General features: G+C 39.0%; 1 protein-coding gene across 1 annotated transcript in view; it reads right to left on the reverse strand.

Annotated features, from left to right (window-relative positions):
* Positions 1-3,798: 3,798 nt before the first annotated feature.
* The window catches only part of NUAK1 (NUAK family kinase 1), a 71,461-nt gene continuing 51,602 nt past the window's right edge, over positions 3,799-23,657 (reverse strand). The window contains exons 3-7 of the mRNA XM_075274528.1: positions 19,838-19,989; positions 16,454-16,519; positions 8,851-8,970; positions 5,876-6,008; positions 3,799-5,160 (exon numbers count right to left, since the gene is read on the reverse strand). Coding sequence (XP_075130629.1) covers positions 4,034-5,160; positions 5,876-6,008; positions 8,851-8,970; positions 16,454-16,519; positions 19,838-19,989 — 1,598 coding nt within the window. The 3' untranslated portion in view covers positions 3,799-4,033. The remainder of the gene's footprint in view (positions 5,161-5,875; positions 6,009-8,850; positions 8,971-16,453; positions 16,520-19,837; positions 19,990-23,657) is intronic.

Genomic DNA, 23,657 nt, shown 5'->3' on the forward strand with positions numbered 1-23,657 from the left:
ATAACCCTTTTTATTTTATGCTGACAAACACTAGAATGACACAAACTATATAAAACAGCAAACAGAATAAATAACATTATTATGCCCTGATGACTGAACAGCAAGAAACACAGTGGAAGGGCACAAAATGCACAGAATATAAAAGATATATCTTAATTATAAAATACTTAATGATTCGTAGACATGACTATAATAGAACTGATTAAAAATTATCGTTTCTCCTACATCTGTAGTCACTAGTCATCTTTTGACTATAACACACGTTTCTCCATCACCTTTACACTTAACTCACCTACACATAAAATGATGGTTGGCGCTCATAAAGGCTATTGGCATCTATTATAAAGATCTCATGATGTACGGTGAGTCAAATGACTAGGCTATGGAGAGTCTGTAGTCACATGGTCACAAAATAAAACGAGGCATTAAATCTCATAATACCATAAAATATGGCCAATATAAATGGAAGACGTAATTGCACAACTTACTACTGACTTTTGTTGTAATGACATAAGGTTGTGCTGTTGCAACTGCATATTGTAACCCACTTAGATCAGGAAAAGTCTAAACATAATATACGTAAAGTAAGAGTGCATTCACACAATGTAATGTGGCACTGATTCTTGCACGATAACTTGTGTAAGAATCAGCGCTGCAAAACAGAATCCTATTGACTTCAATGGGTTCTGTTTAGCACGTGTAACACATTGAAATCAATGGGAGGCTTTTTAACCCATTGATTTCAATGTGTTGTGCCTGCTAAACGGTACCCATTGAAGTCAATGGGATTCTGTTTTGCAGCGCTGATTCTTGCACGAGTTATCGTGCAAGAATCAGCGCCGCATTGCATTGTGTGAATGTACCCTAAGCCTCCCTTATAGGGTGTTAGGGGGACTACAGTTTTTACTGAGTTGGGATACTAATTTATACCATAGTCAGTCACTTAGTATACATGGCTTTAATATGATGTATACAGTTATCAGCAAATTATATAATATTGATGACCTCCATACACCTTTTGATCAACTTTACTTGAGAATATTACAAATGACTTACAACTTATTTTGTATATTTTTACGTCAGTGCTAGGCTCCAGTACACAACCCATCTGAGTTTCCATCTTTTTTTGCTATTTGTGTGGTCTGCAGCACTGTTCTTAACCAGGGTCTGTTTCCAAACAAATCCATCAAAGGTGTCATTGTTATGTTAATAACACAAGCCGTGAGCCAATGTGAACAGATCCTTAGACTTTGGTTACGATGTACAGACCTCTAAATACTATACTTTACGTCTAGTCTACACAACCAATCCTTAGTAGTATGTGCAATACAAGTTTCCACATATAGTTTGCCCAGGCCTGTCACATACCCAATGTGCGCATGTTTTCGGGAAATCTTATTAACAACCAAACACTTTTATGGTAGAAGTTACTTCTTTCACTTTCTTAGAGCCGACACCTTCCATAGATCCACCATAATTCTATTAACCTTCTGTCTTCCATTACCCTCAATCGTCATTCCACTTGCTATTCCAATCCCATTTCTGCAAATCCATCCCATTACATTCCACATATGCAGCTTTTCTACTTGCCATGAGCTACCTCCATCGACATTTTCTAAACAAACTGATCCGAGGTCACATATCCTACGCTGAACCCATAAATATTCCACGTCTTTTATTTGCTGACAGTGAGAGTAAAGAAATGTGAACTATATGCTCCACTGAGTATTTGCCAACAAAAATGGCTGTAATGGGTTCTTTATGTGAAATACATCTGGAAGTGTGTCTCAGCTACAACTCAACCAAGGAGAGTGCCTCTTTCATTTTTAGCTAGGCGTTCTCAAATTATATTTGGCATATATTTGCAAATGTGCTTTAAATCCTAAAGAAAACATAATAGCGGGGAACACCCATACCAAAAATGCTGGGCACCTGTTAATACATTTTCTAATTGTTGTTTTTTTTGTGTTTTTTTTTTTTAAGAATCCCATAAATCCTAAAAGCAGACATGATAAGAAAAAAAATCATCAACAGCAGCAGGGAAGTATTTGGCCTGTTGCTGCGATACTTTAAACATTTATGGAAAAGCCATAATAGGGACTATAAATCTAATACGTTGCTTTCACCCTTTCAGGCTTCTATCATAACATATAGATTTATTTCCACTCCAATGTGTAGTCTACTTCTACTAACCTGCTACTATAAACCACAAATGCCATAAATGGCGAATAAAACTACAAAGAGGTATCAACATAATAAACAGTAGTGATATCAGATTATATATATGTAATAATATTTAATAACATCAAGAGACTCAGTTCTACAAAACCTTTATAAATTTGATCTAGCCCTGTAAACAGCTAAGGACTGTGGGTCCAGCTATAGAGATACTTGATGTCTGGAGAAAGCTATGGCTATGGCGGTACTTTTCCTCCGCCGCAACCACTGCGGGGCAGAAGTTGTAATACCTGCCAGTTTGATTCAAAGGCTTAGTCAACTATGTAGTGCATGGGCAATGTAGGTCTGCCAGACTGTGAGCTCTCTATTCTGGCTCATAGAGGAAGGTCCATAATAGGAGATACCATATACACAGTCCAGTCATATTAATGTGACCACCGCCTACTTTTGACGTCAACATTAAATAACCAATCGCTGAAGACACATGTCATCAGCCATCTGGGTGCACTCATCATTGTGGAAGGCACAATGGATCAACACAAGTAGGCATCTATCCCTGTGGACCATGTTCACCCCTACATGCAAATTGTTTTTCCTCAGGATGATGACATCTACCAGCAGGACAATGCGACGTGTCATAAAGTTCACAGTGTACGTGCGTGGTTCAAGGAGCACCAGGATGAGTTTACCATACTCCCTTGGCCAGCAAATTCCACGGACTTGAACCCAAACGAGAATCTGTGGGAACACCTTGATTGGGTTGTTCGCGCCATGGATGCTCAACAGCGTAACCTAGTGCAGCTGGCCACGGAAATGGAGTTGGCATGGTTCAACATCCCAGTGACCATCATCACAACATCCCCTCTCTTCCTGCACGTCTCGCAGCGGTCCGCTCTGCGAAAGGTGGTTATTCTGGATTTTGACAGGTGGTCACATTAACCTGACTGGACTGTGTATTATGTCCATATGCTAAAATATAGCTTATGAAAAGGGGCTGTCTTTACTAGACCCCCCCCCCCCTTTAAATTAAAGTACCAGAAAAATGCTATAAAATGTAATATTTTTTCATATTATTCTTCTCTTTCTTTCAAGTGATGAGCTTTTATACATATGCCCCTATGACAACACTGTTAGGACCTGTACTTTAAGCAGCTTAGTAACAGAAACATCACCATACAATACCATATTAAGAAATTAGAAACTTGTTTTCCTGTAAAGGTAAGAAAAGTAACTAAGGATTCTGTTTATTGTTCCTTTGAGCTCACGAAGCAAGTGTTATCATATAGACAGAGGCAGGGTATTATTTTACTTTTTTTTTCCTTTACAGGATGTTTATATTTTCTCTTAACTCAACACAAAGAATCTGATACTGAAAAAACTCTTACAATTTTAAATTCTGCCTTTCCTTCAGATCTTATGGAATTCTCTTTTAAAGAGTATGTTATTCTTACAAAAGGCATGTATAATTACATTATGGGTTCATTAAATATACTTATGCTTTTACTGCTATCAACTCATTCCCAACAAAAAGTAAGAAAAGGATATTAAAAGTCACGAAAATTCGTGAAGCATTCCATATAAAAAAAAAAGCTAGTGAAAAGAGACCAATTATTGCCTTAACATCTAGTAAATTCCTGTACATGAGTAAGAATGCTATGTATTTCTCCCACAGCTGAGACATTTTTTATATGTAATTCAATATTTTATTTGTTATGTAACGGCCCAATTTCTAATTGAAAGGAACAATAGAAGATTCATCCTATAGCTTTGGCGTGTCCCTACAGGATGTGACTTTCTAAACTATCACTGTCAGCAAAAGTAACTTCCTTGCCATAAAGGTTTAGCCCCTCAGTAACTACTTGAGCTTGTTGCAGATCTCTAAAGCTTTTTTGTAAACCTGAGTGACATCATCCATATCTGTAAGTAAAGAAAAACTGCTGTCAGCAAAACGATGGCGATAACGTTTCAGGTTCTGCGGCCGAGGACTTTTAGGAAGTCCTTCAAAGTCCTTAATGAAAAGAACATTTTCAGCTGAAACACAACTACGTATCCTTTGTCTGTTTGGTCTTCCAGCTGATAATTCAAGCAATTCAAAAGAGTCATTAGACAAAATGCTGTCATCACTAATGACGCTAGATGGACGACTGTAGCTTCGAGATAGACCTTCCACTGGCGCAAGACCTTGCTCCATTGATTCCAGTGATGTTGTGGCAGGACCAGCCACTGAGGAGTCTGTGTTGCTATTAGAATATTTACTGTTGTGCTTTAAGATTCCTTTCCGCCTGTATGATAGGCTGTGAGAAACTGTTCGCTTTGTTTCGTTAATAACTTGAGACGTCTCATTGCTCTCTGTTTCATCGTTGTCCAATAGTTCTGAAGACTCGCTTCTTTCAGGCGATGAATAGTAGCCAGACTCTCTCTGCTGAGTCTTTTTTAAAATGCCTTTCTTGGGCATTGGTGTAGACTGCTTTGAGCTATATAATATTGGTTTCTCAAGCTCCTGTGTACGGCTAGAACATGTATTTGTGAGCACTTTCTCAGTGTCAGCTTTACATGTAGGAGGCAGTACTGGGCTGATAACCCCTTCTATATAACCAGCACTGTGGCAGCGGTGCTCACTGTTACTCCTCTTTTTCAAGATGCTCTTAGGCCTTTTTGAAATGGTCGTTTCTTCTTGTAATGCCTGTGAAATGTCATTGTCCTTTTTGGATTTCTTCAAAGACCTCTGTCGATCAAGAGATGTTTCAGATGACTTTGAAAGGCACTTGGTTTTGTTTTCAGACTCCATCTGCCGGTTAGTAGAGCGATGATGCCAGTCAATGAACCTGGCAAGCAGTGGAGATTCTGAGTCCCTTAAGACATCACAGTCACACACACTGGTCTTGTAACTCCAGTTAACCCACCAATGGTTTGCAATATCTTCAATGGTTGCTCGACGGTCAGGATTAACCATTAGCATCCATCTGATTAGTCCACGGGCATCTGCAAAGAGTAAAAATTATATCAAACATAAATTCTCTAAATATATTATGCATTAATATGCTTCCTTTATTTAAATTTAGTATTGAATCTATTAATCTATTTAGTCTATTGAATACAAAGCTAAATCTTTTGGGCTGCATTCTGCAATCCATCTGTACTGGTATATATTTATTTCACTTCTACTGAAAGAACAGAAAAACTGAGAACTGCAAAGGCAGATCTGTTTTAACACCCATTGATGTCAACTGGTGACTACATAGAGCGATCATCATCACTTGTGTCTGTTCTATTGTGGATCTACAACAGAAATTGCCAGATCCATTTTTGTTTTTTACACTGCAGTCAATGGCATACAAAAGGAAGGTAATCCATTTGTATATGTCTGTCCATCTGTTTTTGGATTTTTATGGATAAAAATTGATTAACCAGCGCAGATGTGAACATAGCCTAATGTTAGTTTTACACATTTCTGTGTCTTTCCATTCTTCTGATCTATTGGTGAACAAGAAGAATGTGAAAATGGACACCACTGTATCTGTTGACGAATCCTGTTATGTGTTGGACTTCCAGGACTTTTTCATTCAGCAATTTCTGATGAACACTGCAAAGGAAACTGAACAGGCACCCCGATGCAGAATGGAAATCCAGACTTAATTGAAACTCTGTCATTCACCAACAACTAACACCAATATTCTGATTCTCACTGTACAATTACCTGATGGCTGGGTTGGCTCTCTGTATTCTCCACTGCTTATTTGTCGTATTAAATTTTTATGGTCAAACCCATCAAATGGCATAGTGCCATAAACCAGAGTGTAGAGAAGTACCCCGAGTGCCCAGCTGTCAACCTGAAACAGAAAGTAATATTTCAGTTATATACACACAAGTTATACACATAGTATAATGTTGAGAAATCTACAGTTGTAGACTATAGAGAAATGCACAAATAAACCATTATGTACTTATTAGGAGGACTTTGGACCTTTCTTATCAAATACAAGTCAATTTCATGAGGATGGTTGCAGAGCTATTTTTTTTTCTTGCTTTTATAGAGCCAACCTTTTATAGAATGCATTTAAGATATTGTCATCACCCACGGTTCCAAGTAGGGCTCACAATCTAAATTATAGTTTTGCTAGGAAAATTATTAAAAACATCTTCCAGGCACAACAAAGAAAAGCTCAATTAAATAGTGCTCAAATGACTGGCCAAACCTCAATCCCTTTTGCTGCCAGTCTAACCATATCCATTTCTCAGTGGCAGCCATGCTTTAAATAATGGCATACGGCACTCTGCCGGTCATGTCCATGACTAGATTATTCCTACAGCTCTACTGTTGTCCCCAGCTTTCTAGATAACTTTTTTACTTTGATCTTCAGTGCACTAAATCCTCTGTGGTCTCTTGTCACTCATGATGCATCAGCCAGTCCTAATACAGCAGGATTTACCTGCCTGTTACAAGACCTGCAGGTCATGTATTCTGCTCCATTAACCAACTAGACAGAAAAAAGCTCCTTCATTCTCCAACCTTGAAATCCAGATGGAAGAACAGTGATAGTTTATGACTGAAAGGATCCAGCTCATGTTACATTACAGTTTGTATAGGGTTGGATACAAGCAAGCCAAGCCTCCCAGAGATTGAGAAAAGCCCAACCATCCAAAAATATCACACTTTCATCACTGGGAATACAAGAGGTTGCATTTAAGATTTAATAGATAAATAACCAGTTGGCCATCACATGTAACTAAAGAAGTTCTGGTTGCACAACCCTATGCACAGATAAGGCGGACCACTGTAGGTTTGACTGCAACTTATATTGCGGTCGATACATCCAACTGTAAGTAGTTCTATTAAACTCATAATCATCTTCCTGATTTTTTCTGTAAGAAAAATTACCGGCTGCAAAGGTCATTTGGCGTAGATGCAGACTGGAGATCACTACATGTAAGGCCTCGTTCAAATCTGCGTTGGCATTCCGTCCGGGGGATGGAATACCAAACGCAATTGCAAGCACTCCGCAATAAAAACACATGGATCCCCATAGACCAGTGATGGCGAACCTTTTAGAGACCGAGTGCCCAAACTGGAACCCAAAACCCACAAAATTTTCGCGGAGTGCCAACACGACAATATAGACTTAATACTATGCGGATCCACAATTGCGGACAGTTACTGACCAAAAATTACAGTCATGTGGGGCTTTACAGAGCTTTCAATAATACAAACAACGTTGTACTGAAATGTAAAGGTCTCGGCATTTGGTACTTTGAACAATTAATTTTCACTATTTACATCGCACAGGATCTGTTTTATAGTTACCGTGTAATATTCTTACATCCTGTACTAATATCACGTCTGCTATAAAACAGATACTGTGTGATATAAATAGTGAGGGGACCCCAGACAGTATTATATGCTCTGCAGTGGGCCCACCACACAATATTATATTCTCCACAGTACCACAGTAGCCCCCCAGTGTTATATGCTCCGCAGTAGGTGTCCCCCCCCCACAGGATTATATGCTCCACAGTGGCATCCACACACAGTATTGTGTGCTTATAAATAGCCCCCCCCCAGTATTATATGCTCTTTAGTACACCCCCCAGTATTATAAGCCACCCCAGTATTATAAGCCCCCCCAGTATTATACACTCCCCCCAGTATTATAAGCCCCCTCAGTATTATACACTCCCCCCAGTATTATACACTCCCCCCAGTATTATACACCCCACCCAGTATTATAAGCCCCCCCAGTATTATACACTCCCCCCCAGTATCATACACCCCACCAAGTATTATAAGCGCTCCCCCCAACATCATATACACAGTGAGCCACTCTCATACTCACCCCTGAAGAGCCGCCGGCATCCACCTTCTTGTCACTGGCGGCGCTGATGACGTCATCGCGCCCGCGTCGGGGCAAAGGTCAAACTCTGCAGCCAGTGTAGGCCGCGGTCGCGCGATCCGCGGCCTACCCTGACAGCTTTCAGCTGTATGTGCATTTGCACATACAACTGAAGGCAGTGATCGCTCATCAACGGGGAATCGATTCCCTGTTGGTGAGCGATCCGGGCGACCGCACGCGTGCCAGCATGGAGGGCTCTGCGTGCCCTCTCTGGCACGCGTGATATAGGTTCGCCATCACTGGCATAGACTATAATGGGGTCCGTATGCTTGCCGCAAGATCTCCGCAGGGATCATGCGGACATCATGCGGCCAGCACACGGACCCCATAATAGTCTATGGGGTCTGTCTGCTTATACTGTACAACGCTTGCAATTGCATTTGGTATTACATTCGGGGGGTCCCCATGTGGCTTCCCCCGGACGGAATACCAACGCAGATGTGAACGAGGGATAAGTCTAAACAGAAAAGACAAGCAAATGTTGTTAAATGATCATTATTAAAAGGATTGTGCTAAGATAAGAGGAACATGTCTGCTCTCTCCCAGATACAGCACCACACCGCACTTGTCCATGGGCTATTTCTGGAATTGCAGCGCAGAGCCAATGAAGTGAATGGACCTGTGCTTAAACAAAGCACAACCTTTGGACAGGTGTAATGCCATTTCTGGTAGAAGGTAGACATGTTTTTCTTATCATTTTACAACCCCTTTAAGGCAAAAGCGGAATTCTTTAGGTAATATAGAGATAGATATTTCTAGAGCTAGGTTAAATAGCACTCCTTACCTCAGGACCTCGATAAGGCTTTCCATTTACAATTTCTGGGGATGCATAAAGAGGACTTCCGCAAAATGTCTGCAAAAATTTGTCTTTTTGGTAGAGATTTGACAGACCAAAATCTGCAATCTAGAAGAAAATATGAAAATATTTAATGCCACGTTTTCTATCATTTTATGTCAAAAGCAAGAACACACATATTCGGAATACCATAAATTCATCTAAACTGCAAATAAAAAGCAAAAAAGTTTTCTTTTTGCACTATTAGCTGTATCTAGCTTCTTGTACACTTTCTATGATATATATAGTAATTCAACATAATGGAAAAATTATGGACCTAAATATGAATCATATGGGAGACAGTAATAGTACTAGTTATAGAATGTCTTTACAGTAGAGTATTAACCATAAGCACACGCTATATTAATAAAATTAGATTTTAGTCCCCCACTAAGATTTTTTAAGAACATCCTAAGAAATAACCATAGAAAATGAACAACTGAACTAAACATACTCTCAAAGGATCCGGAGAATTACAGTACAATAGTGTTTAGATTTTATCAAGTTCTGCTAATTTCTGAAACATCTAGAAACCCATTCTAATTTTCAACAACTTTTTGGAACTCCAAAATTTGAAAGACTTGATCTTGAAAATCTGTGTGTAAATGTTTAATCTTTTCTTGTGTATGGGATGATATTCATCCTTTCCTCATCACTGCCTGTAGTCTTCTCTGGCCTCTCTACCCTATCTCCATGTCTCTAGAAAGGGTAAGTTTTAGACACAGCAGTATCTTACAGTTTAATAAAAGGCAGGCATGCAGGCAGCTGCAAACAAAGGCAATGTCTGATAGAGGGAAAAGGAATCATGGGAACTGCAATTCTTCATATAGTGATCTATCCATGGACATCTCTAGCGACATGAAAACAAAGGTGCAACACAGAGCTGAGCAGTAAATTATGATGTTGTCACTGATGGCTGCTCATAGGCTAGAAAATCCCTTTAAGTGAAATGATAAACTATTGTACCCAATTAAATGTAAAAGTGCTTTCAATTTAAATTAATTGACAAAAAGCCATTAATCTAAACTGACTCGCACACAGTGTTTCCTAACACTCTTTTAGGAAAAGGCTCTGGCACAATTACTTTCTTATAAACTGAAAATAGAGACTTGAGTAAGGTTCTTGCCAAAGTCGTACCGTGTTCTCCAGGAATATGAATTTTGCTTAGGGTTGTTATTGAATATATTTACCATTGCTTCCCTGCCATCTTTATAGGGAAATGGTGCTTCTAGTGTAAAAAATAATGTTGCAAATGTCAACTTTAGCAAACCATTGAACATATAGAATAAAACTACACAAAGCGATGAGTGACATTACAGCCTATATTATAGTACAGGGATCTATATACGATTGTTCCGGACTCAAAGTTCATTTTCCCACCATTTAATACTGACTCTTTGTTTATTATTCTTATTTCGATCAGGATTTTTTTTCTTTCGTCAAGTTTTTGTTGACTCGCCTGTCTTTTCTATTGTTTTCTGCCTGAAAAAAATCCCTAGGTGTCTCCCTTCTTCCTAATTTGCTGTTCACTCCCTGTTACTAAGGAAATTCCATCTTTGGAAACCAGCAGGCTCAAGGCGGGAACACAGTGAGTAGAAATGGGAGGAACAGGTCTCTTTCTCTGCTTGTACACTGAATAGCGAAAACTTTGGAACATCTTGGAGAGTCTGCCTTCTATATACACCTAACTAGCTGCTTATGATATTGCTAATGGGATGTTAGTCATACAGATCATAGTAGCTTTCCATATTGTGCTGAGATGTCTCTATTCTGTACGAGGGATCTTTTTAGCTGCACAATAGCCTGGATTTGGAGTGAAGTGTGCCTGGAGCTCCTATAATATGTTCACTAGAACTTTTTTCAGCTATTTTTTTGCTACTTTTACAGTTGCTTCACAGTTAAAGATTAGGTCATTTTCTGGTGACACATTTAACACCATATCATTCTACCCTAAGAGTAATACAAAAGACTACAAGTTAATGAGTTCCATAAAAATAAATTATGGCTCCTGTGAAAATAAAAGCTGTGTGAACAGAGCCTTAAGAGCTTAATTTGACAATCTGGATTCTGTGGCCTATTTTAAGGACAATTAGTCTGCCACGTCACGCTTGCCAATTGTGGTTTATTATCTTTACTGGCTATTGGGCTACTGATTCTGATGTTGACTCCTAGCTACTGCCTTGCCCTTAGTATTTTCATCTGTTCTACTCCTGATTCTGTTTCTTAACTATGTGCCTGTCTCCTGCTTTGAACCATCACATCCATTTTCCTATCCATTTACATTGCATAAAATACATCCGGCTTATACCAGACACATGTATGTCATAATAAAACTATTTTTGCATTTTGCTATTGAAATTTATAGGCACTTTCCACATACTCTGAACTCTTAACACACGCATTTTGTAGAATAGCTTGTATATCAATCAGCAGAATTGTGAATGCAATTGTGAGCACAATACAGAATATATACTGTATATTGGGACTCACACAAGATAATTCATATAAAATGGTAAATATATCTATTTAATAAGTCATGATTATATGTTAGATGGATGCAAAGTATACAGTATGTATACACTGTGTATACACACATTTGGTGACCATTAGTGCTGGATTAAAGGGATTGTCCAGGAATTAAAAATGTACAGCCATATATTTAGGGTATTCCATAAATATCTGATTGCTGGGAAGGCAATCCTGCATGGATCAACTGTATGTTGCTGTTTCTAGTGCCCAGCCTATACACAGCATGGGGCCAGAAGCTGTTGGCTCAGTGCCCTATTATAGTGGCCAGGTGCTGGTACTACAGCTCAGCATCCATTGAAATCCATAGGAGTTGTGTTTCAGTACTGCCCTCCGACCACCATATAGAGACCAGAGCCAACACTTACAGCTGATCCATGTGGGCCCCCTGCTGGTTCCTCACTGATATTTAAGATAATAAAAGCCCTAAAATTCTCATTCTTGGAAATGTTTAATTCAGCACAGTACGCCCTGTATTGCTAATCTGTGCAGGGGCTATAGATAAGTCATACATTTCTAATTCCTGGAAACATTCTAGGTAATATATGTATACAAATAACATAGTATTAAAAATTAACCAAAAAAATTCATGCCTACAGTAGAAAGTCCTTTTAGCTTGTCCTAAAACCTAATTCTCTCACAGATTTCCCTAAATTCCTCTTATCAGTTCTCGCTGGCTATATTGCAGGAAGTTGCTCTTAAGCCATCAGACGTGTGTCCTGCCAGTCAAGAAAATAATGAAACACTATGAATGAATCTATGCTGGTCCCTGACCTTTGTCCAGACTCTCAGTATACTAAGTATTTTCCCTTAAAACTGCACACTTTTCTTTCCTTAAAAAAACAGCTAGCTCTTAATGGCCCGGAATGTATGAAACATGAAATGCAAGGCATAATATATTTGTTTTCTCATGAAGGAGCGGTTTCTGCAGCCATGTTTTCATTATGGCTATTCAGGAAAAAAGTATTTACATTAAAGTCCACTCCCATCCTCACAGACTGATGCTTATCGGCTTTTCCCATTAAACTTGTCAGACTCCTTGAAACAAGATTAATAGGATTTCAGATTGCTTAAAGGTCTTGGCATGTAAAACCCAGCAATTTACTTATTTAAAAAGGCAAAAATATGGAAGGATTTTAGAGAAATATTATAAGTTTAAGTCTATTTTTGGAATATGTACACATTTCCCCATCATAAATCTGCTGTTGTATATTGATGTTCAGGAACATGGTAGCAAAATATACTTTGGCTAACAGCATGTTATTAATGACTTTCTCAACTAAAATAATTCAGGTCTGGGTGGCATATTGGGATTGTAAGGTCCCTTAGGTTGCAATTCAGTGTCATATAATGGCTGCAAAACCAGCACCTTCATGGTTTGTGAGAACTGAGTGCAGACCTCCAAAAAAATATTTAAGATCTTAATTTGGATCAGTGGAATTGCAGAAGTGCAAGATTTTGCCGCCATTGTATAGAAGGTAAAACATGGTGACATTAGAGCCACATGAAACCAGCTTTGGTTCATACTCATATTTTGGTCAGTATTCTGCGTATGTGCAAGCCAAAATAAGAAGTGGATATGGAAAAAAAAGTAATGGAGCAGCAGTTCTTTCCATTTTCTGAGCAAGATCCATTTCTGGTTTTGACTTTTAGTAGCGGACGTAATGCAGCAATTTGAAGCAACATTAAAGACACAACATGTGAAGGGGTTTTTCTGCTAAGCTGTGGTGGTGGTGGTGGTGTTCTTCTGTGTTTTTAGAGTGCATAATGCAGCTAAAGGGAATGGCCTCTAGTATATTGGGTTGCCTCTGCCATGTTACAGAGTACACTACAGTGATAAACATCACACTTTATTGAAAATGGTGCACTGGGCTTGGGACTTTAGTCCTTGGGGCACTGCTCTTACTCTTCAATTAGGATGGGGAATGTCATAGCAGCATAGCAAAGGATTAACTACCACTGCATAGGGTGGCAGAGGCAGGAGATGGTAGGGGCTTGAGTGCCAATATGTTTCAGGGAGCTGATGGCCCACCCCCAGTGCACCAACAGCATCATTTGCATGAGACTACAAAGTTGTTTTTCTCCAAATAACCAAATGGGACACCCATATCAAAGGCATGTTAGTCATAAGTGTAATGTGCTTGGTAACACGATGGTTACAGTTGTGTATACTTGGATGAGGTGGTAACACTATTGCAACATAGTAACCCTTCAGCATTTGCTAAATATTGGATGATGTGACTCATTATTTGGGTCTATTTGGCTGCTCTACTATATTTTGTGTTTTTGACTATTGACTATTAAGTTACAATACATATTGTGTGTCGCATCGACCGTCACCACTGTGGTTTTAATGTTTGTCATTTTTAGGTCATGATGGTCTATTGTTTTTAATGTGTGTGATACTTGGAATAAGTTATTTGACTGTGTTATATTATTTAGTCATACAGAATACTGTAAAAGAAATCTCTGTACAGTATCGGCCCATATATTTGTATGGGTGCAGTATTACAGCTCTGTACAATTCAGAGATGTTACGGCCACCGTGATAGGTGTGAATGAGACCTCATGCAAGGACTTTATTCTGTTTCTTTATTCTGCCAGTATAATAATACGGCAATGTTATCTGAAAAATGCTATTAGGATTAATTATTACTAAGTGTTCATGCACATTCACCATTCCTAGAGCAGACAATGTGCAGCGGCCCTCTTACTCTGTCACAGTGCTTGACTTGACCTTGACCTTTAACAAAAAAAAAAATACCAGGTATTTATATAACTACAGCTATGCAGAAAACAAACTATTCCAACACTCTTGTCATCTGTGACTCAGGAATTTACAATCAAAATAAGGTCTGCGGCGTGCATAAATCAGAAAGCCTTATTGCATTTCTGCATACTGAGTTGAAAATTATGCAAAGCTGTCTCAGTTTACAAGAGAAAGTCTATAAAAACAAAGCTGGAATACCTTGTATTTAGAGACAAGGTCACGTAAGGCTGATGACGTGTAAATGACACATTGCACATTGTCAACTGAAACAAAGATTGTACCTTCCAAATCATAGAGTAAGTGCTGGACGACTGTTCCTTCCTCTATATACAGTTTAAATGAGAGTAAAATGTGATACATGAGTGATAACACGATGATGCTAGTTATACAACTGGTGTGGGTGGTACTGTTGTACATGGCTGCTGGCATGGGAGTGAGTTTCAGGATGAACTCTGCACGTTTCTACATGACTACATACGGGTGCCAGCAGTGAACTTTTCGTTCAGAGAGATATATAGTTATAATTTAAGATTTGCTATCAAACACAATGAGTAATGGGTGAGTCGCGTAATATAGAAGATAAACATCAATGTCAGTGATCCATAATAGCAACATATATTACTGTAAAAGGACCACCATTTTCTCTCGTGGTAAATGCCCTTTGCTGTCTCACATTGCCATAGATAGGGATAAGTCTTTATGTAAAGAATGAACAAAACAAATATCATGATGTCTGGGTCAGACAGAAAAAAACAAAGACAAATCTTGAACTATCCTTCAAATTCAGAAGCATTTTGTGAATGAGGAGATTCACAGACATGAACATTGACAGACCTATATGGTATACAGACAACATATACACAAACAGAAAGGGACGAGCACAGCAGAACAGGACAGGGCTCCTCTGGCAGGAGCTCATGTACTGATGGAACAAAGAATCAATCATGTTTGATGTTAACATACCTAAGGCTAAGGCCCCACATTGCGGAAGTGATGGTTACAAAAGTAATGAAATATATAGGAATTACTTATACTTCTATCTTCTGCTCAATCCCCTAATGGCTTTGGCTCAAAAAACCACGACCAAATATACAACAAAAAAAGCTGCATTTCCGCAATGTGGGGCCTTGGCCTAAGCCTTTTTTCCCCCTAAACTAAAGAATCTATATACATTAAGCAATCCAGCAGTCCCATCAAAATCTGTAAATTTAGTTATTAAATCTAATGTGTATGGTTATCTCTCCTCTTTATGATGACCACGAAATACACAGAAACAAAATGCAGAAATACGCGCAGTAGAAATATGGAAATACCACATAAAGAAAGTAAAGACATAAAGGGTAGTTACTCTTCTTATTCAATTGTAATCCTATGAGCCTGAGCCTGGGTTTTTTTTTTGTTTTTTTTTTTTACTCACAAACGATAGTAAACATTGACAAGTACATTTACAGAAGATAAAATCTGAGATTCTCAGTTTATTAGTCATTGATACCTCTTAGTGGCAGCCTTGGAAGTTTACTGTCTGTCATCATTTCAGCTAACTAATAAACTGTATCAGCTACTCTACCACACTATACAAAGACATATATAAACAGGTAAAATGGTTGAGACTTTGGTTCTTGGTTCCTGTTTGCATCATTAAAGTCAATAGATTGAAGAATGAGTTTGGATGCCCTTTTTAAAGGGAGTCTATCAGCACAAAATGGCATATGAATATAGACATTGTACCTTGCAAAAATCAGTTTTTGGGGGGGCATTGAACAGCAATGAACATACCTATGGCCAATGGTTCAGCTGATTGTCAGTCCACATAACTAGGCCATTGGGCTAGTTCACACGGGGCAGATTGAAAGCGGTTTTTATCGCAGAATCCACCTAGTAGTGCAAAAAAAAAGCAAGCTGCCCTATCTTGCCGCAGATTCCGTGGTTGAATCAGCCGCGGCATCCACGACGCGAGGCTCCGGCCCATTCATTTGGGCCTAATCCATTGCGGAATGCCGTGGCTAGCCGTGACGGAGCGTGTACACGCGGAACTTCTTGTGAACTAGCCCTAAATCTGCCATTCTGGTGGATAAGAAAGCATCTCATCCACTGATATCAGTTGATACTTCGAAAGACCCACAAAAAGGTGTTGTCCCAATTGCCTAGTTTCAGCTTATTACTAGGACAGCTTGCTTTTGCAGTTGGAAAAATGTTTTAAGCTTACTCATTTTATATCATATATTATATTATAGATAGATTATAAATAATTCTTACCTTAATGTTACCATTTTCATCCAGAAGAATGTTTTCAAGCTTAAGATCCCTGTGCACGACACCGTTCTGCATAAATAAGAATATAATATATTGTATAGAAATATTAGATAGAAATATTGGTTTGAATAATATTCACTGAGTAAGATTCCTTCACTATGACATTACCAACCTGAAGTCTAGCAGCAGGCTATCTATTAGTCACTTGCTATGTGGTTAAGACAAGAATGAGTGGAATCCATCCTCCTACAAAGTACATGAAACAACAGAAGATTCTTCTGGTACCTTATTTCAACTCCCCAAGTCTGTAGTGTGCAGGAGTAATATAATCTGCAGCTTAGTGCCAAGATCTGGAAGTGCAAGTCTAATTCCATTTGGGTGCCTCTCAGATATGCAATAAACATTTCACAAAGATATGCTTTGATTACTGAGGAAAAATGTGTTAGAGTCGGGGATAAGCTTATCCAAGCTTTAACATTTTTAGTTGGCGCATAAGAATCTTAGCCCTGCAAGAAGAAGTGTCTTGCGGTGTTTAGTCTGTGAGCTAGACAGCAGGAATGATCTTCTATAAAAAGAATAGCGGAAAGATAGTCATGTAAACTGTTTGTGCGATGAAACAAATACAATTTTGTCACTTGGTTCACTGGAAATGTAATATGCTGAATAAAAGCCACTGACCGAAAAGAAATAATGAGCAACATGATGCATGTACTCCCTCGAAGCCTTTCTCAATACATACTTGATACTACAGGTTTGGTCTTTAGCTCTTCCACCATCTTTAACACACCCAAAGACATAACAGTAAAGGAAGACAAACTGACCATCTTATTTACAGGCAAGACTTCTCTGACAGTGGCGTATCTCCTCGAGAACAAAAGGAGTTAAAATCCATTTGCCTAATCGTTGTCACCCTGACATCTGCAATCGGGAGAGTGCCAGGAGCACCCAATACACAATAAATGGTCAGCTGAACTCATCTAAATCTGTGGGTGTAGCCAATACACATTCAACGTATATAGCCATCTTTACTACTCCATATAATAAACACATGCATATGCAGTTGAACTGAACGTGCAAATAAATGGAGAGGTTGGGAGGAATCGCTGCTGACAGATATTGAAAGGTATGCTTTACCGGACTTGCAAATAGTTGTTATCTAAGGGTGCATTCACACAGAGGAAAATGGTGAGGAATTTGGTGTGGAATTTCAGCGCTGAAAAAAAAGCCTCCCATTGACTTCAATGGGTTCCTAGCAGAAAAAGGAACCCAACGAAATCAATGGGAGGCTTTTTTTTCAACGCCAACCATAGACCAGGCATATTCACCCAGTCGTATGCAAGTAGCCTAAATATTCTAAATATTGCATAACCCAGGTAGTAAAATAGCTGCTTTATTAGATATACCTGCCCTTTCACAATTGGAGTTTCACTGTATGGAAATTAGACATGTGAACATCGAGAGCAGCATAAAATCCAGTGAGCAAGATTCTTGTGGATTAGTTTCAGTGGGAATCCACCTTAGAATCGGATTCTTCAATCTGATATTTATGACATGTCCTAATGAGAGGCCATCAATATCAAGTCTTGAAGAACCTCTTTCGGCTAAGGATGAACTGCAGCTAAAAAATGCTGCTGAAAAAAATACTATGGAAATGCATCACCTTTTTTTCTGCAGCATTTGTATTGTGTTTTTGCTGTGTTTTACTCTGTGTTTATTCCTCCCTTAGGGTGCATTCACACTACGTATACGCTGAGCTGATTCTGAACGTAAAACACGTTCAGAATCAGCGCATACAAAGCAGATCCCATTCATTTCAATGGGAGCCGGCATACGAGCGCTCCCCATTGAAATGAATGGGCTGCTTTTTTCCCTATTGGTTTCAATGTGATACGCGCGCATCATGGGATCTGCTTTGTACGCGCTGATTCTGAACGTGTTTTATGCTTCAGAATCAGCTCAGCGTATACTTAGTGTGAATGCACCCTTATTGAAACTATAGGGGAAATGCTTGCAATGTCCACTGCCTTTTAGAAAAACACCACTTTTTCCCGTCAGGCAAAAACAATGCATTTTTGCAAAGTAGGGCTTTATGGTTGGTTCACGTCTGCTTTTGTATTCCGTCTGGGGAGAGTCCGCATGGAGCCCTCCCCCACCCCCCCACCCACCCCCCGAATGGAATACAAACGCAATTGCAAGTGCTGTGCTGTAAAAGCACACGGACCCCATAAACTATAAAGGGGTCCGCGTGCTGGCCGTGCACTGCCCGCACATATCATGTGGACAGGAAAGTAGATTGGGAGATACTTTCCTGTCCGCACGATCCCTGCGGAAATTTGGCGGTAAGCACACGGACCCCATTATAGTCTATGGGGTCCGTGCACTTTCACAGCACAGCGCTTTGCACTTGCGTTTGGTATTCCATTGGTTCCCTATGCGGACTCCCCTGGACGGAATCCAAACGCTGATGTGAATGAGAGCTTAGTCTTAAGAGATGTTTCTGCATTATATCCTAGGTTTAAACCAGAACCACTATGTGAGCAGAGCCCAATGCTAACAAAAAATGAGGGTGTAAAATTGTATTCCATTGCCCACATGAACAATTACACACAGCCCATAACAAGAACGCTGCTGTCACTCTTTTTATACTGTCATACAAGCTTTCTAACCATTATCTAAAAAGTGATTTAATGAGCAGTTATCTTATGTGTTTGCTCAGTTCTATAGGCTCTGTTCATGCTAAACTTTAGTGGTCTGTAGAAGGAAAAAAGTCATAAACTGCAAACAGAGCGTAGCTGTGCTCTAATTTTCCACTTTCTCGCCATAAATTGTATTTTCAGCACCATGAAATGGGTTTCTACATATGCAGTTATCTTCATTTTTCATGGCCATAAAATACTAAAGCTTTGTAAACTCTAATACTTTTCCTGAAAGGTCAGCAGGATCTGAAAGGCTTCTTATCTGCACAAATATTTGCACAGTGAAAACATCCATGAATTTTGTATGTGTGTGATATTTCCAATGTTTGCACTGACTGTCGGGACACTAAAAATACATTCAGTCCACTTATCTGCAGCAGCTCAAGTCTTGTTAAATCCACATTAGAGAAAAGGAGCAAAGTATATTCACTTCTTTTCACGTTGCAAGGGCCTGTGGTACTTATCGGAACAACATTTTACTGACCACCTTGGCAAAGTAACCGCTTGACGAGAGTGAAAATAATACACAGCACATGGAGAGCAATATGATACGTGGAATATAGCTGCATAACCTCATGCTTGAGGACTAAGGCATAAATCACCATTTACAGCAAAGGAGATGTTAATCCAAAACCACCATCTCTACGGCCAAAGAGTAAGCCTAGCAAATCCCAACACGTTGCCTCCTTACCTTATGACAGTAGTGCACTGCAGAAACAATCTGACGAAAGAAATGCCTTGTTTCCCTTTCACTCAGTCTTCTCCTCTCACTGATGTAATCGTAAAGTTCGCCTTTGCTTGCATATTCCATGATGATCACTATCTTATCTTTATTCTCAAATACTGCAGGAAGAACAGAATGATCTCAGCACGCAAGTTCCAACACAAAGAAGGCACAAGAACACAGATGCAAAATCATGCATTACATCCCCACAAATACATCAACACAGTGGAACACAAATGTTATTACTTACATAACATTAATGTTCCAACATGTTTTTATGTAGAATATGATCAATGAATGCAAACAATGACCTTTAAAACTCTTAGATGTTTCCTCTGTCAAGCCACCATACTATAGAAGATCACAAAAAAACTCAACATTCCTATAATTCTAGAAATGCCTAAATCTGTAGGATTTTCTGAAGTTTTATCATTCAATCTATTTATGGACATGTCTGGTACAGATTACAATTTTATTAAAATGTATAACAAGGTTCATGATAATATCCACAGGCATATAATACAAAAATATAGATATATTAAACCCAGAAGTTATATAGGGGCTTATACAATGACCTCTTCAGCCTCCCTGAATATTGATCTGATAAACAGGTAAGACACATAAAGGGGTATTTCCACGAACATAACCTTTGTAAAATTTGTAGACAATTCAAAGTGAAACATCTTTGCAAATATAAATAATAAAACATTTTGCGGAATTTAAAGATTTTTTCTAAATATCTTGTGGTCACAGTCTTGTTGTCTTCAGGACCTTTCTAAGTTCAGAAAATTATCCATGATTCCCTTATTATGGCTGGGATATCCTCTACATGCATGGTCCATGCGCACGGAGATAAATGGTGAGGAATTTGGTGTGGAATTTCAGCGCAGAAAAAAAGCCTCCCATTGACTTCAATGAGTTCCTTTTTCTGCTGGAACTCATTGAAGTCAATGGGAGGCTTTTTTTTCACACCAAATTCCTCACCATTTTCCTCCGTGTGAATGAACCCATAGAATCCCTGCTTGATAACCCTGCTACAATAAGGAAATCATGGCTGGGTTTTTGACAAGTCCCAGACTTTAGAAAGTTCCTGAATTCATGGTCGTACCATTGGCAACCGATCAAGACAGACTGTGATCACTAAGATAGTTAGAGAAAACTTTTAATATTCTGTAGTTTTAACTAGAGACGAGCGAGTAGTACTCGATCGAGTAGGTATTTGATAGAATACTACGGTATTCGAAATACTCGTACTCGATCGAGTACCACTCGCTATTCGAATGGAAAAGTTCGATGCAGAACCAGCATTGATTGGCCGAATGCTATACAGTCGGCCAATCAACGCTGGTTCTTCTACCTTTAGAAGTCTTCTCCGTGCAGCTTCCCCGCGGCGTCTTCCGGCTCTTCATTCACTCTGCCAGGCATCGGGCCTGGGCAGAGCCGACTGCGGATGCCCGCTTGTAGTGCGGACATGCGCAGTCGGCTCTGCCCAGGCCTGATGCCTGGCAGAGTGAATTCAGAGCCGGAAGATGCCGCGGGGACGCTGCACGGAGAAGACTTCTCGGAGGATCCAGCCCGACCCTCACTCGTGGACTTGATAAGTATAATTTGATCGAACGTTGCCTACCCCTGAAACGAGCATTTTCCCCCATAGACTATAATAGGGTTCGATATTCGATTCGAGTAGTCGAATATTGAGGGGCTACTCGAAACGAATATCGAATCTCGAACATTTTACTGTTTGCTCATCTCTAGTTTTAACTACTTATATTTGCAAAAATGTTTAACTTTTAATTATCTACAAATGTAGATATGGTTATATTCATGGGAATACTCCTTTAAGTTACCTTGGCCATAGGCCACCAGAAGTACCAACTTTATTCAATAATCAGATTTATTGAGATTACATTTGAGCACATAGTTATATCCCATCACACAATGAACATAGGTGTAGACTTAGCTAACAAAGTCTATGACCAATGCCCAATGCAATAGCAAGTCTCTATCATGGTGGCCATGCACACTGAATAGCTGTTGGATAAATAAGCAATTCCTTCTGACCTTCTCATATACATGATCGGTTTAGTTTGAATAGGGATAAGGGAGCAAGACGCTACCTGACACTTCTGCTGGTAGCCAGGGTGCATATTTTTCCTTCAACATCAACTAAACACCAAATACACATTAGATGGTGAGGGGGATTGGACAACCTCATTCCAACGTGTATGGTTATCATTACCTGTGAAAAAAAGTATTTTATACAACTTAAAATCCTACCATTTTCCACTCTGACACTATGATTGAAGTGGCAAAACGTATAATTTAGAATGGGTGTAACAATGATACAAGCCATAGACAACTCAAACATGTTAACATTACTGCAATAAACCTTTGGGATAATTCAATGCACGGGAAGTAATGCTATGTGAACAAGTCTGGATGATGTGTGTAAAATGTTGCTACTATGTTACTGCTGCTAACGCACTGACAGACTAGTACAAAATATCACACCTATGTGTGATGAGAAATGCAAACAAACGCTTATTCCTGGACAACATTTTGCTTTATTCTCATATCCATAATCACAGTTTTTGTACAATGTGGGTAATTTATTAAGACTCACAGTTTATATGTCCCTCATCATAATGAAATCCTTGACTTTCCCTAACTGTGCCAGAATTACCAAGAGGATTTGGCCTCTTAATAATTCAGATACATTTCTATGCGCCACAATGAAGCTCTACGCTGGAACTGGCGTAAAATTCCTATATAACTCCTGCCAGTTGTCCTGGTGTGATTTATTGTAAATATGTTGGATCGAGACATCCCAACTTGGTTTCCACCCCGCTTTGCCAATTTTCATAATAACAGGTACAGAAAGAGGGGAGTGCACATCTCAGGTGCAAAAAAGACCTGTGCACCAAAGATGCACCATAACTACTCCGATCTACATCAATTTTAAGGTGAAGGAATTAATAAATTTCACCCAAAATGTTTTACAGACAGCCTCACAAAGTTTTTCCCTCTCTATTTTTTTATAATGTCTGATTAATGAGTCTAAAGAGTTCTGAAATGTTGTAAGATTGTCATTGCTTCACTTGTTAGCTAAGAATACAAAGTGTTCTAGTCTAGTTCTTTCTGTTCATAGCACAAATACATCAGGAACAACGTGCATTATTACTAGAATGAGAAATAATCTTTTTTTCAGATGTCAGCATTGTTGATCTAAATACATGGATTTCACTTGTTAAAAGGAGTCTGTCATAGAACCCAGCGTATCAATCCAGCCCTGCAAATAGGTAGATCATGGTCACCTAAATCAAATGGTGTTTCTGCTTGTGAATAGATTCCTCCATTGCAAATATATTCCTGTTTTTGTCATTATGTTTATGTAATTGCAGCAATAACAGTGTTGCTGCCTATCTCTTTGAAGCAATAGCAACAGTCTTATTGCTACAAAAAACAAATATTTGTATTTACAAAAAGAGCAATATCTCTGCGATGCAGGCACAGATTCACAGGGGGAAACACCATTTGATTCAGGCGGCCCTAACCTATCTATAGGGCTGGTTTCTGGTTAGAGACTACCTTTAACATATGGTAACCTGCTACAATTGCTGTAGAAAATGAACACTATTACCATAATTTACTATGTATAATATCGGTATTAATCTGTAGTAATATCTATTATTGTAGATATTATTATGTATAATATCAAAGTTTCTAGGTTCTATCTGTATTCACATGAGTAGTGGGCGGAGATTGAGGAGCCTATTCTGGAGACTCT

This window comes from Leptodactylus fuscus, chromosome 5 (genome assembly GCF_031893055.1).
Source record: "Leptodactylus fuscus isolate aLepFus1 chromosome 5, aLepFus1.hap2, whole genome shotgun sequence".
NCBI lineage: Eukaryota > Metazoa > Chordata > Amphibia > Anura > Leptodactylidae > Leptodactylus > Leptodactylus fuscus.